At 44.6% G+C, this 16,398-nt stretch overlaps 1 protein-coding gene across 5 annotated transcripts in view; it reads left to right on the top strand.

Moving 5' to 3' along the window:
- SRPX (sushi repeat containing protein X-linked) overlaps positions 1-15,866 on the top strand; it is a 263,953-nt gene extending 248,087 nt beyond the window's left edge. For all 5 annotated transcript variants that reach the window (XM_075589678.1, XM_075589677.1, XM_075589675.1 and 2 more), the window contains 2 exons: positions 13,714-13,835; positions 14,521-15,866. In XM_075589678.1, coding sequence (XP_075445793.1) covers positions 13,714-13,835; positions 14,521-14,701 — 303 coding nt within the window. In that variant the 3' untranslated portion in view covers positions 14,702-15,866. The remainder of the gene's footprint in view (positions 1-13,713; positions 13,836-14,520) is intronic.
- Positions 15,867-16,398: the final 532 nt, after the last annotated feature.

Consider the following 16,398-nt stretch of genomic DNA (forward strand, 5'->3'; position numbering starts at 1 on the left):
AGTGACTGGGTGACTGGGTGGGATTACTGACTGGGTGGGGGTGGGATTACTGACTGGGCGGCTTGGTGGGGGGTGGGATTACTGACTGGGTGACTGGGTGTGGGGTGGGATTACTGACTGGGTGACTGGGTGTGTGGTGGGATTACTGACTGGGTGACTGGGTGGGGGTGGGATTACTGACTGGGTGACTGGGTGGGATTACTGACTGGGTGACTGGGTGGGGGTGGGATTACTGATTGGGTGACTGGATGGGGGGTAGGATTACTGACTGGGTGGGGGGTGAGATTTGTGACTGGGTGACGGGGTGGGATTGGTGACTGGGTGGGATTACTGACTGGGTGACTGGGTGGGATTACTGACTGGGTGGGATTAGTGACTGGGTGACTGGGTGGGATTAGTGACTGGGTGACATTACTGACTGGGTGACTGGTGGGATTGGTGACTGGGTGTGATGGGTGACTGGGTGGGGGAGTATGGGTGACTGGGTGGGATTACTGACTGTGTAACTGGGAGGGATTAATGACTGGGTGACTGGTGGGATTGGTGACTGGGTGGGAATGGGTGACTGGGTAGGGGGGGGGATGACAAACTGGGGGGGTACCTCTGGTGTCCTGCATATACACATACACACACACACGGGGGGAGAAACAAACACACACACAAACACACGTGGGGGGGGGAGAAACACACAGACAGCAGGAGCAGGGGGGGGGGAAGGAGAAACACCAGCGCCATTACCTTCCAGCCCGCACGTGCAGCGGTAGCAGGGGGGGGAAGGAGAAATACTGGTGCCATTACCTTTCAGCCCGCGCGAGCAGGGGGGGAGGAGAAACATCCGCACTACTACCTTCCAGCCCGTGCGGGCAGCGGGAGCACGGGGGGAAGGAGAAATACCAGCGCCATTACCTTCCAGCACACACGTGCAGCGGGAGCAAGGGGGGATGGAGAAACACCCGCTAATACCTTCCGCCCCGTCAGTCCGGGAAGCGGGAGCAGGGGGGGGAGGTAGAGGAGAAATACCCACACTACCTCTCGCCCCGCATTTCATTCCACCCACCTCCAAAATCTGTCCAAAATTCTCCATGACCGGATCAGTGCAGCAGCTGATATAATTATATAGGAGGATATTCAGTTCAGTATAGAGGAGGAGGAACAGACACACACGCCCACATGCCCCCTCTCACCCGTGCATAGAAGGAACGGCAGTTTGAAGTCCTGGCAGGTTCATCCCGCGTCACAGCCAATCAGCTAGAGGGATTTTTTTTTCCAAGCATGGGATTTTTTTTTTGCGGAGCAGGGGAAATGTTACTGGCCACGAGCCAATTTCGGATCGCAGCTGGTGAGTGGGCGAGTGTGTTTGTCGAGCACTGTATATATATATATATATATATGTGATAAAAAATCACTGGCACTCCAATAGAAATTCAATAATGAATAGGTGCATGTCCCATATAAATAATAAAAGTATACATTACCGCATAGCAGCAAAAAGGGAGACAGCACTCAGGTGAATGAAAATAAATGCACCACCCTGAGGAAGATCCCCCTGTGGGATCGAAACGTTGGAGTTATGTGCTGTATTTAATACATTTATTTTCATTCACCTGAGTGCTGTCTCTCTTTTTGCTGCTATGCGGTAATGTATACTTTTATATATATATATATATATATTGTGGCAGGATGACCGTAGTTAGTGAGGAGACAACACAATTCTTCCGGTGAAATAATATGCTGGTAGATTTGTCCAAAAATATAACAAAAACAATGGGTGCTCTGTCCCTTTAAGTAAAACAAAACAAAAGCCTTTCCCTGTTAGGAAAGCTAACTAAACTAGGTTAAGCCTATCTACCCGGCTGGTTAGCTAAGCTAAACCAGACCATCAATATTTGGTAATACCACTTGGCTCCTTACCTGGGAGCTTTATTCCATTGGGAAAGCATAAGTCTGTGGAGCCTGGGTCAGTTTCAGCTCTCCTCTGTCCTCGCTAAGCATCTGAGAGATGCCCCAGAGGCATTTCCTCTTTTTAAAGGCATCTGCAACCTCCTACTAATGTATACAAAGTCTATACCTGTCACATATCCTCGTCCCCTGCGTAACAATATCGAGTGGAGCGGCCCGTGCACCAAGACTGTGCACCCTAGAACATCCATTTGCATAACCGTGCAGCATTCCTGGCCGATGCTGCACTGTGAAGTTGAAAGGTTGTAATGATAGAAACCAGCGGGTAACTCTAGAGTTCTTTTATTTGTTTCTATGCATACACTGTAAAGGTGCATGGTCTGTAATGAGCGTAAACGACCTGCCTTATAGGTGATATTTTAAAGTGTCTGTTGCCCACTTTACGGCCAAACATTCTTTTTCTACCGTGGCATACCTTTGTTCGCGGGGACACAACTTGCGACTTAAATACAAGACCGGGTGTTCTTCATCTCCTAAAAACTGGGACAGGACTGCTCCGAGAACTACATCGGAGGCATCCGTTTGCAGAAAAAAATATTTCGTAAAATCCGGGAATACCAAGACTGGGTGACTACAGAGCGCTGTACGTAGGTCTAAAAATGCGGTTTCCGCACCACCGCTCCATTTTACCACATCGGATGCCCTTGTTTTTACTAAATCTGAAAGCTGTGCAGCCCTGGTTGCAAAATGGGGTATAAATCGCCTGTAGTAACCTACAATGCCTAGAAATGTCCTAACCTGTTTTTTTTTTAACGGAACGGGGCCAATTCTCAATGGCTTCAACATTATTGAGCTGGGGTTTTACAGTACCCCTTCCCACAACATTGCTAAGATATTTTGCTTCTGCCAAGCCGACTGAACATTTAGCTGGGTTGGCTGTAAGACCCGCTTCCCGAAAGGTTCTCAACACTGCCTCAACCTTTTGTAGATATGAGTCCCAATCTGGACTCTGAATTACCACATCATCTAAGTACGCTGAGGCATAGTTCGAGTGCGGCTGTAAAAATGTATTCATTAACCTTTGGAAGGTTGCAGGCACCCCATGAAGGCCGAAGGATAAAACAGTATACTGGAAGAGGCCATCAGGTGTGGAGAAGGCTGTTTTCTCTTTTGCTGACTCTGTTAATGGGATTTGTCAATAACCCTTTGTAAGATCTAAAGTGGTTAGAAAACGGGCCCTCGCCAACCTCTCAATTAACTCGTCTACCAGCATAGGATAGGCGTCAAACTTCGAGACTTCATTGACTTTTCTAAAATCATTACAAAACCATATTGACCCATCAGGCTTAGGTACTGTAACTCCAAAAAATGCCAGGGGAGCGTGTCTTGTAGTCATAAAAAATAAATGAAAACATCACATAGTACAGCAGTAATGTTAAAATACAGTGATTCTGTGTGCGAGGCTCAAAAAATGACTACTCACATGAAAGTAGCCAAAATCAAGCAGCCATCCAACTTAAGGGTTGGGTGTACCCTGTGAATATGCAGCAGCCACCAGCCACTAACTTCTAAGGAAGAAAAGGAAAAAGACCATATAGTGTAGACAGTATTACATTCTGACAATAGATATACAAATGAAGGCTTACACTCTGTATGATCAAAATAGGCGAAAATGGATAGCGGGTAACAGGTATACAGGGAGTCGCGATCTCCTGGGTTCCTCGTTGTCCTCCGCTTCACCGAAACACTGTATCCACGCCGGGGCTCCCGTCACGTCACTTTTGGTGCGTCGAGAACCGCCGGGCCTGATGGTAGGAGTGGATTCTCAGTGTTCCTTCTCTTGGGTATTGCTGGACTGAAACACTCGAATCGATACCTGCTATAATAGGTCTACCTGGAGGGTTTGTTAGGCTCTTATGCAATTTAGGTAGATGGTAAAATATTGGTCTTGTAGGATTCTCTTTCCACAGAAAGTTATATTCTTGTTCTGACAGTACTCCATACATTTTACCTTTATCTAACAGAAACTTTAATTTTTTCAAAAATTCATGAGTTGGATCTTTTGTCAATTTTTCATAAGTCATGACATCTTCTAAAATCCTGTTAGATTCCCCTATATAATCACATCTATTTAAAATGGCCACTCCCCCCGCCCCCTGTCTTCCTGTTTGATGACTATATCCGTGTTCTCTGTTAAATTTTTAAGGGCTTCCCTCTCATTTTTACTTAGGTTATGATGATATTTATGCTCTTTTTTAGTTAACTCTTCAAAACCTTTCAAAACCAACTGAGAAAACACTTCTAAAATTTTTCCTTTCACATGTTTGGGATAGAATGCCGATGGAAGTTTAAGACCTGAATGTTTTAAATACAGCTGTGTGTTTTTTATCGCCACAATATGCCTTTGGTATTCAGTAAGCGCCGATAATTTGCCAAAATCGGCATTTTTTGTCCCTGATAAAAAATTATCGTCAGGCGGCTGGCGATAAGCCACTTTTCGGCACCTTTCGCCACTTTTTTTAAAACGGCTGTATTCTAGTAGCCCCGATCCTGTTTTCGGTGCTTATCGCAGCTGATCGGCAGTCTCGAAAAGCCATTTTTTCGGCAAATCGTCCAAGCCAACTCAAAGTAAGTGGGACGGTGGGGAGAAGCATCGGCAAGGGCGACACTTAGAAAAAATCAGGCCTTTTTCCTGTCTGTGATTGATGCCGGGGTCTCTGGAGCTGATACCAGCACCGGAGACCCCCGGCATGCATCCGAGGCAGGAAAAATGCATGTAAAGGCCACTTCATTACCTTAGCGGCTAACCACTAAGGCAATGAAGTGGTTAACCCACTGTGCCAGCTTTATTGTGGGTAGCGGGGGTGGGTGAAGGGGGTATTTGGCCCTTGTTGTTTGTTTAGGGCTTGCGGGGGGGTTGCGGGTGCACTTAACCCCTTCACGACCGTAGTAGTTAATACCGCTACGGTCATGAAGGGGTTAAGGCCTCCCACTACCCACCCGCAAGCCCTAAACAACCACCGTTGGGGCTAATACCCCCTTCACACACACCCGCTACCCACAATAAAAAAAAATCACACACAACAGCCCCACACTAAATAAATAAATATATCTAAATAAATAAATATAAATATATATTACCCCAACAACCCCTATAACCACTAACATACACATATATGCACATCAATGACACTATAGGCCAGCGGGGGCCCTCGGGTGTTACCCGCAGGCCTACAGTACCAATTATGTGCCTCCCCCCCCAATTAATGTCGAAACACATACATACTTATAAATAAATAACCCCCCCCCCTTAACACATACAGTGTAGTAATGGGCACAATTACTATTATCCACGAATGGATAATAGTGAATGTGCCCATTTTAAATACATAAACACCAATAAATACATTAAATATGCCACGATGAAGGCCATCCTCTTCATCCTGTTCATGCCCCCTCTGCTGCTGCAAAACAGAAAAAAGAATAAAAACATCCAATGTAATGTCCCCTAACCCCTTAATCACCATAGCGGTTATTAACCGCTACAGTCATTAAGGGGTTAACCCACCCTCACCCACCACTCGGGAGGCCTACATACCCTCCCACTCTAACCCCTACCCCGTGAGGCCTAACCACCCTCACCCACTACCCACAAGGGAGGCCTACCCACATACCCTTGGGGCCAATACCACCTCCCCCCACCCCCAGTACCCACAATAAAAACAATACACAGCCCCATTTATTCAATACATTACCCACCCCCTGTGCCCCCCCATAAATACATGATTTATTCTTTTACATACAGGGTTCATACCCCAGCCCCACGCGAGTCCCCGGTGGGCTGGCGGGTCACCTGACAGACCTACAGGGTACCAGCAACTTGTTTCACAGGTTCTGGAGGCCGGTTGGTGGGTCCCGCCAAACGCCATGGCCCCCAGTTGGTCTCCGCGGGTCACCGTGGGCCACAATTGCATTCCCACGGTAGGCCTGCGTATGTCTGGGAGCCCCAGGTCAGACCCACAGGTGCCTGCGGGGCCTCGGGTGGTTCTCACGGGGGTCTGGGGAACTCACGAGTGCTCACTATGGGTCCACGGTGCCCCCACAGATGTGGGACCACCGCTTCATCCCCGCAGGTGTCACCCGGGGAACCACCAGCCTGATACCTGTGAGATACCCGAGGATACCGCAGGTGGTCTCCAGAGGTCTCACGCAAAACCAAGGAACCAACCCTGAATGTAAAAAAAATAAACCTGGCCTATACATTCAATACATACATACCCCCCCCCCCCCCCAACACCTACAGTACAATAATGTGCAAAATAACTATTATCCAGATAGGGATAATAGATTATTTGCCCAATATTAAACACATTAACTAGCATATTAAAATAAGTAAAGTACTACTGGCCTCATCAATAAGAAACCCCCGTTGCCAGCAACATCCTTGTCTTTCGTTGCCCACAAAATACATAGCCAATACATTGCAATTACATTCAGATATCAATTAACCCCTTAAACACCTTATCGGATAATAACCGCAAAGGTAATTAAGGGGTTAAGCCACACTGGCCCGATACCCACCCTTCACCCATTCATTTGTACAGTGGCTTCATCATGCAACTATATAAATAAATTTACTGACACAAGTGAACTCTCTTCCCATGAGCGCTATAGGCCATGTCTGTATATACTGTGCTATATGTATGCACACACAGCTGTCTCTCACACATACTTATACTCCTTGTTTTTCCATCCCTATACACCAATAGGGACCACATAGTATCCACACACACTTTTAGTTATGCTACTAATTCTCACATTTCCACACCCACCCACACCATTTATATCCGCTCCCACTCCACACACACCTTTTGTAAAGCACTGTATATACTGTGGGCTTTCCATTCATGTTAATTCACACTGATACACATATACACTCTTTCATCACTTGCTTTCAGGAACCTTTTGACACCTCCAGCAATAAAACACATCCACACCGGGGGAAGGACCAGCACAGATAACATTCCAATAGACACTGTTTATAGTATAGCTTTTGCTTGCTTCATTCATTGTAACATCGCCGGAAGAAGAGATCAGTGTATCTCGAAAGCTCGCACAAATAAAAGCATTTCGTTAGCCACAGAACGGTATCATCTATTTATTTTTTGATTTTATATATATATATATATATATATATATATATATATATATATATATATATATATATAGTTGCATGATGAAGCCACTGTACAAATGAATGGGTGAAAGGTGGGTATCGGGCCAGTGTGGCTTAACCCCTTAATTACCTTTGCGGTTATTATCCGATAAGGGGTTAATGGATATTATTTTGTGGGCAATGAAAGACAAGGATGTTGCTGGCGACGGGGGCTTCTTATTGATGAGGTCAGTAGTACTTATTTATTTTAATATGCTAGTTAATGGGTTTAATAATGGGCAAATAATCTATTATCCCTATCTGGATAATAGTTATTTTGCACATTATTGTACTGTAGGTGTTGGGGGGGGGGGGGCAATGTATGTATTGAATGTATAGGCCAGGTTTATTTTTTTACATTCAGGGTTGGTACCTTGGTTCTGCGTAAGACCTCTGGAGACCACCTGCGGTATCCTCAGGTATCTCACGGGTATCAGGCTGGTGGTTCCATGGGTGACACCTGCGGGGATGAAGCGGTGTTCCTACATCTGTGGGGGCACCGCGGACCCGTAGTCTGCGGGGAAGAACCGGTGGTCCCACATCCGTGGGGGCACCGCGGACCCGTAGTGTGCGGGGATGTAGCGGTGGTCCCACATCCGTGGGGGCACCGCGGACCCATAGTGAGCACTCGTGAGTTCCCCAGACCCCCGTGAGAACCACCCGAGGCCCCGCAGACACCTGTGGGTCTGACCTGGGGCTCCCAGACATCTGCAGGCCTACCGTGGGTACCCAATTGTGGCCCACAGTGACCCGCGGAGACCACCTGAGGGCCATGGCGCTTGGCGGGACCCACCAACAGGCCTCCAGAACCTGTGTGAAACAAGTTGCTGGTACCCTGTAGGTCTGTCAGGTGACCCGCCAGCCCGCCGGGGACTCGCGTGGGGCTGGGGTATGAACCCTGTATATAAAAGAATAAATCATGTATTTATGGGGGGGGCACAGGCGGTGGGTAATGTATTTAATAAATTTAATGACGCTTATTGTGGGGCAGTGTATTGTTTTTATTGTGGGTACTGGGGGTTGGGGGAGGGGGTATTGGCCCCAAGGTTATGTGGGTAGGCCTCCTTTGTGGGTAGTGGGTGAGGGTGGTTAGGCCTCACGGGGTGGGGTGGTAGTGGGGGAGGGTATGTAGGCCTCCCGAGTGGTGGGTGAGGATGGGTTAACCCCTTAATGACTGTAGCGGTTAATAACCGCTATGGTGATTAAGGGGTTAGGGGACATTACATTGGATGTTTTTATTCTTGTTTCTGTTTTGCAGCAGCAGAGGGGGCATGAACAGGATGAAGAGGATGGCCTTCATCGTGGCAGGCGGACATGGGTGAGTGTTATATGTATTTAATGTATTGATTGGTGTTTATGTATTTTAAATACACAAGGTGTGTATGTTTTTTATTGCAATGTTTATTGGGGACAAATGTCCCCAATAAACATGCTATTCTGCCTTAACCCCTTCATTGCCTTAGCGGATATCCGCTATGGTAATGAAGCGGCATTTATGTACTGTATTTTAATAATATTGTGCGGAAGCAGGGGGGCTCCTGAGCTGAACCGCATTGATTTGTAGCTCAGAGACCCCCTGATTCCAGAGTTACAGGCCCCTGTTTGGGGCATCGGTTATAGTGTCGCCGCCATATTTATAGCGGGCACGGCGCGAATGGGATACTATAAAGTTGGCGGTGACACTACCACACGATGACACATATCGGGGCCTGTAACTCGGGAATCAGGGGATCCCTGGTCCACAAAGCAATGCGGTTCAGCTCAGGGAACCCCCTGCTCACTTTACAGTATTATTAAAAATATATTCATGCTGCTTCGTTACCATAGCAGATAACCGCAAAGGTAAGGAATGATTGTTTATTGATATGTGTGTTTTATTCATAGTGTAGATGTGCAGAGGGTCTCCGGAGCGGAACCACTTTGGTTTTAGGTCCGGGGACCCCCTGCTTCCTGAGATACAGGCCCCTTTAGGGGGTGCCGGTATCCCTCTGATTTGTTTACATTCCGCGGTCACGTGATCGGGACATTTAAATGCTCCGGAGACCCCCTGCACATGTACACTATGAGTAAAAGTTGTTTTTTTATGTTTTTATTTTGCCGATGTTTGCGCAGAGAGAGAGGCGGGTCTCTCTCTGCTGCAAACACATATCGGCAGAAACGGCCTAACGCCAGGTTATTGGGAGCCAGGATTTTTTATCACCGGCTCATCGGCGTTTTGCTTTCGCGGAGTTTCGCGGAAATTCGGCAGGGATTGGCATGGATTCGGCCCTTACTGAATACTGCGTGGGCAAATCGCCAAAATCATGCCTATCGGCAACACTTGCCGAAGAGATTTTTTCGGCGCTTAGTGCATGAGGCCCTTAATATGAAAAGACATCTTTTTTTTTTCTTCAAGGTTTTATCTAGTGCTAACTTTTTAAACATATACATTATGTAATTAGTCTTATTTAGGCCTGAACCTCTCAGGGGAAGAATACATTGAGTGAAATGGAATGTTTGGAGTGCTGGCAAACCTTTATTATCATTATCACTGTTTCTATGGTTGACGGTAAACATGGATGTCATGGGAGACCAGGGATTTTTCAGGGAATCAAGCACCAGACAGGACACAGAGATAAAAAAAAAACGGGGTTTATTTCAGCCAGAGCCAACAGTCGTAACATAATATCACCAACAGAGCTATACTCACACCAAACAGGAAATACAGGGGGAATCCTAGCAGTCCTAGGTGCTTGTGCCACAGTAATGGCTTACCTGGCATAGCTTCCACTATTGTGGGGGATAAGGAACTTGTGTTGGCTGCAAGATGCAAGCACGCAAGTTTAAATCTCCTGCTTCAGAAAGGCACGTAGCCTCGTCTTGGGTGTTTGCCCAACCTCAGAGAACATCATTTAGTTCATCTACACCCCAATCCAGTAATGATCTGTGGAACTGAGATTAGCCGCCCACTTTTCTAGATTCAGTCTCCATAGTAAATCATGGAGAAAGGGTGGCGACCAATCACAGAGTTGATGCTGCGTGTGGGACCAATCATGGATGCTACACTGGCGACACACTTTATTCGAGCTTGGCTAGTCCCACGAATTCGGGTATACCCGGGTGTATTGAGGTTTGTGACTGTTTTCTTCCCGAGTGCATTGAGTTATTTTCCAGGCAGGGATTGAAGCATTTTATTCCCGCTGGCTGCAATACTGCACAGTATATATATATATATACTGCATTACAATTCATGAATTTATGCCATCTGGTAGACACGCGAAGCATTGCAGCCTACTAAATCCTAATCATTATCATTTAACAGATCAGCCGCCCATCAGCCAGGCATGAACCCAGGCTGGGAAGGCAAATGCAACGGGGCTTGTCAGAGGTGAGGAGTGGCGCATTCCAGGTATCTGCCAGGTACATACCGGGTATTTGCTCGAATAAAGTGTGTCGGTGCAGTATGTGAACCAATCGCAGAGCGAGCTACAAAGGCCTGTGGGAAATTCAAACTATCCACTGAGACCTGAGTCAGTTGGGTCTTAAAACCTCAAGGTCCCGTTTCAGCTGGATACCTCCTGTGGAGATGTATGACTCAATCTGAGCTGAACAATGGCCCTGCCCTCAGATTCACAATTCCAAAGGGCTGAGAACACATCTCCCCCAGCAATAGCCACTTTTCCAGACGTGGGCTGAACAAAGGGTTTCTCAGCCCTGCATGTCCAGAGACCTTGTCTATGCTTTAAAACACGTGTATTCTTATTACACACAGAAAATAAAGGTTTACATATATCCTTTCACATAATATATTTGGTTAGATAAGCCTCGATAGGATGAATATAAAGCCGCGGCCGCCTTTCTCCTAATGCGGCCGTATCGGCGCAACTCTGATAACCGTGGGCAGATGCAGTATTTTTTTTCCCGGAATATGTTCCGGTATTTTAGCGCTTGTAATATTAGCATTTTATTTGCGCTGTCTGCACTACTGCAACACAGTCTAAAAACTCAGGGGGGCATTCGCGAGCTGTTGTCTTCAAAGTCTAATACTTTAGCAGTTCAACCTACAGTACGTCAGTACACAGTCTGCGTGTGCCCGCGCAGTAACTGTAAATTTGCATAGTTATACATGCATGTGCAGTGCTGTATGTCTCATTTGAACATTGTTGAAACGCATAGGCGTGTATTGTAACAGTATCACCTTCGGCATATACAGTGCTCGCCCCCGCACACACACAGGCTAATTTACTGCACTGCAGTATTTCAACTTCTTATCTATAGTACAGCACACCTCTCCCACACCATTCCTTTGAATGTGTGTCTTTCTGGTTTTAATCACATTCCTGCTTGGTAGCTGATGATTACTGCGCATGCGTCTATAACTTCACCACTGCTTGCTTGCGAAGTTCAAGAGTGAGTGAACAAAAAAAAATGTTATCGTCATTTTTATTTTTATTTTCTCCACAAGCCTGCCTAAACCATCTTGATACTACGATATTCAATCTGTGCTGTAGCTTTTGACTGCGACACTGTGCGTTTGACTGCACATGGTTGATTTGTGTGCTTTTTATGTATTTGGGGGTGTGGGGATCAAATTATTATGATGACCTGTCTGTTGAAAATGTCATGTCTTTGAACTACAGTACAGCTAATCCTTCATGCATTCATTCGTATACCCTATACCCCGTCCCCCACGTACACACACACAAGGCTCGCTCAAGGATTTGAACCTCTTATCGACACCTCTCCAGAACCATTTCGTTTCTAAAGCTTGTCATTGTGCTTTTAATCGTCCTTAGCCGAGCATTACCTCTCTGCGCCTGCGTGTAATCCTCATAACCATTCATTAATTTTCCTATTGTTGGCTTTGAGTCACCTCTCTGTAATCCTCTTTGGGTAGGGAGCTAGCTGATGATTACTGCGCATGACTCACCCATCCACCCCCCCAACCCTTTGAGGCTTTGTTACGGTAACGCTTGTGATAATAGAAGAGTCACCAAATTAATAAAGGGGATGAAATATCTGACATGAGGAAAGACCCTCCCAATTAAATTTGTTTACATTAGAAAATAGACTTCTAAGAGAAGAGAAGATTACTGTTTTCAAATATATACCAGGTCAACCTGTGAATCTTTCAAAGGTACTTTTCATCCCAGAGACAGATTAAATGGCACTGGGTCATCTCTTCAGATCAGAGAAAATGATATTTCACCATCAGCAAAGACAAACAAATGGACCAAAAGGCAAAGCAACAGTTAATAACAAAAATACATCTTAACCATTTTGTTCCCTGTGGACCTTCCTCAGCACCAAGAAGAATGGAACACTTAGTGTAGGGATCTTATATAACCTTGATTAACTAAATGATGTCACTGCATTAACTAACATCACCCTGCTGTAGTTTTATGGCATTTGTCCGAGGTCGCCATTGCCCGAGGGGATGTGGATGGAGGTTTAGACATTATGACCTCTGTTTCGTGATCTATGGCCAAAGTGCCAATAGCTGTAAATAGAGATCAAAAGACACTAATATATCCGTGACACTATCATTATTTCAGCCATTGCTTATTAAAGACAAAATTACGAAGTATTGGGGCTCGCAGTTAATAACGGCTGCAGACCCATTGTAGGTATGCTACCTAGTGACTGAGCCTTTAATACAGACAAGACTATGATATATTGCTACAAACAGACTCTACCTCTGGCTGAATATAAGGTGTTGACAACTGCCTCGCGATTAAGAGGGTTAATTATCCCAGTACATCATATGTTGTAAACCTCTGTATCTCTATTTAAAGCCTTATTACTGTCAGATCACGTATATCTTGTATCTCCACTTGGACCAGGGGTTAATACTTACCAGACTATAGCGGAACCCCTCAGCCGAGACTGACAGGACTGTGCTGTGGACAACAGGGGAAACTGACAGGCAGATATGTACTTTCTCAAGTAACCACTAGAGGACCTACAGATACTTAATGCACAGGTCGAGGGTTATGTGCTTCCACTATTTACTCTGCAAGCAGACCCCTATCATGTCACACTGACATCCCAGCAGGACAACACTACCAATATTTAGGTACATGTCTGAGACAATCTACTAATGTGGTTTTTAATGGGGCTAGATTATCACTTGACTGCAGTGTCATAGCACCCATTACTATACTAATACCTCACACCTCGTATTTAGATCACCATTATGTGACATGGAGCGCATGGACTGTGTATCATAAATCCTTCATTTATAGCAGGCATTTAGGGCCCAGTCTCCCGATCACCAATTTGTTAATTCGCCATTGTTTAGGAGCACATTAATTTATTATATACCAATTAAAACTTAGTTTTACGATTCTTCCAATTATATCACATAGAAGCTTGAGTGCCACTTAGCCTGGTAACCTTTTTCTTTCTGTGATCCTATGTTATTTCTTGTACTATTCTGAGCATTTGCAGAAGGAGGGACCACTTAATAAGGAAAGCTGAACTATAACACTATTACACTATTATAAGGACTGGTGTTCATAAGCCAAATGATATTTGACCACTACTGTTCCCTAAGCGCACATTGGAGTTATCTACTCTTTTAAGAATAAGTGGTCACTATTTTTCCTTTCTAATATCAGCAAGCTCAATGTGGCCTGGACTTACGACATGTGACAGTAATTGAATTGTTTGGGATATATCCAACTTACATTGGAAGAATAGGACGAAGGCTTTTACCTCCTGCATTAGGATTACAACTCAGGTATGGTGAAAAGAAATGTAAAATGATGTATGTAAATTTTTTGAAATCCTTCTCTATTTTATTAATTTTTTTTTAACAATACCGACTATTGTAGTCTTCCAAATAAAGATTTAAAGTCAAACTAATGATCATTTACCTTTCCTGGATTCTTAATATTAGGAAGCGCTGCCATTTAATTCCAATATCTCAAAAAATAAATGACATTCTAGAAAATATTGGGAAAATACTGTATATAGTTCTGAAGCTTAATCCTTATCTGATTCTTTTTGTACGAATTTATAAAAGACTGAAAGAATATGAAGCTCAGTGTGGCTTGGAAAGTTTTAGTATACAAAAAATAATAAAATACTATAGAGAAACAGAACCTGAATAATATATTGTTTTATTATTATTATTGTCACTAAAAAAAATACCATAGTGAAATTATTATATTATTAGTATAGTGCCATACATGTATGCAGCACCTTACAGTGGGAGCATGTGGATTATTCAAAAATACAGAGAGCTATATACTGTATACAATACAACATTTGACCATCTCTTTAAGGGGTTTATTTTATAACCACCAAAGCAGCCGAATGTAGTGTAATCTTCTGACCCCCCCCCCCCCATTCAAGTCGGCTGCTTTGGACTATATAGCATCAGCCCGTGTTTCACATTTCTTGTATATTCTTCTTATCCCTAGGTTGCTCCTGCAAATTCCCCAAAACAAGTTTCAAATGGTGGTTATGGACAAACATGGTATGGACAAGGAGCGCTATGCTTTCCCTGTCAACAATGTAGATCTTTTCACTCTCATTGATGCCTTCCCACTGAGGAAAGATGAGATGAAGTTTCAAGCTGAAGCAGGTCACACTTGTAACTGATCAACGCACACTTCTTGTGATGGCTAAACTTTGTATGGTGCTGTGTATGGCTTATTATTTTGTAACTAAAGCAAAAAAAAGGAAAGAGCAAGGAGAGAACTACCAATAAAAGGATTTAGTACTTTATGTAAAAAATACACATAAAAAAAACTTGCATATCGGTTCTGATCTAGTTCATAACAAGCTCCAGTTGTTTAGTCAGCCAGGTCCTAGCTGGTGAAAAGGGGGAGAGGTTGTCTCCCATGCACCCGGATGCAGAGAGGGTACAGGGTGTCCAACAAAGGAAGTAGGAGGGGGGGGAGGGCTTGAGGATAATAAGGGCCTAGGGGACCGAGCAAGGAGAAAGTCCTGTCAGGACAGCCGCAACTGCAGCCAAACCGCCGATCACGGCATCCTCGGGGGGGAAGCTGACGTCAGAGGTCCGGCATCACGTGTCACAGAACCAGAAGACTCCGCCTCTATGCATTTCATGTCATTTGACGCTTCGTCAGGAAGTGTCACCTCCACGAGAATGCCGCGTTCGGCGGTTTGACTGCAGTTGCGCCTGTCCTGACAGGACTTTCTCCCTGCTCAATCCCTTATTATCCCCAAGCCCCCTTCCTACTTCCCTTCCTTGGCCACTGTTAGGACCAGTATGTCAGGCCAGAATCTTCACTCATGTTAAGCTTCCATTTTGTATGGTCATAACTAGTTAAGATTCTGTAGTCAGCCTTTTGCTGAAATATAATTCATAAATGTACTCAGTTTCTCTGCTAAATTGCATTTCCTTTCTTCCTGGTCAGGATATTACTAGATACTTTTGTGATGTCAATTTCCTGGTGATTTAGTAGAATATAATACAATGGTTCTCTGCAAGAAGCAAAATAGTGTAATAAAGTTGCTAAGACTCAAGGTCTCTTTTGATAACAGACAATGAATAAGCTATGTATTCAGACAATTGCTTGTATTGGAAAAGACACGTCTCAAAAGTCACGCCACTAATATGTCCTGCCCCTAAATCACGCCTCTAATCAAAGCTACGCCCAAGACACACCTAGTATACGCCTATGTCACGCTTATGATACGCTTATGATACGCCTATGTTACGCCTCTAACCAATATCTTTTTTTTTTCTGTATAAAAGTCATTACCCTATGAGTAATAAATTGAGACAAAGGATTTGAAACCTGGCGTGCGTTACGTTTCATTTCGTTCGTCTTCCAGGCCTGAAGTTCACCAAAGACCGGAGATAACAGTTGCAGGGCGTGAAAGCTTCCCGGGGAAGTCTGCTGCAAAATGGTGCATTATCCAGTCACAAGGCTTCAGTGTACCTGGCAGAGGAAAGGTTCCTCTCGGTGCTGAAGCCAGGGGAGAAAATAACGGATTTTCCTTCAGTTTTGGCGTCTAGAAGTGGGAAGTTCACAGAGGTTGTGAGTATATATGTAAAAAAAAATTATATATGATGCTTCACCCCCTCTGGGAATTTAATAGACCTAAATTGTGACTGAAGAATTGGGATAGGCCCTTTTAAACAGAATTTTTGGTAAGAGTCCAGTAAATTCTGTGCACGACTGGACTGTTATCTCTGATCTAGCTGAACGACCATTGTATATTGTGTAAGTATAAATATTGCAATTATTTGTCATAATTTAGCTGTTTTTCTTTAAGTTACTAATGGGTGCTTGCATGAGTAAGAATGACTCTGGACGGAAGCCTAG

This window comes from Ascaphus truei, chromosome 3 (genome assembly GCF_040206685.1).
Source record: "Ascaphus truei isolate aAscTru1 chromosome 3, aAscTru1.hap1, whole genome shotgun sequence".
Classification (NCBI taxonomy): Eukaryota; Metazoa; Chordata; class Amphibia; order Anura; family Ascaphidae; genus Ascaphus; species Ascaphus truei.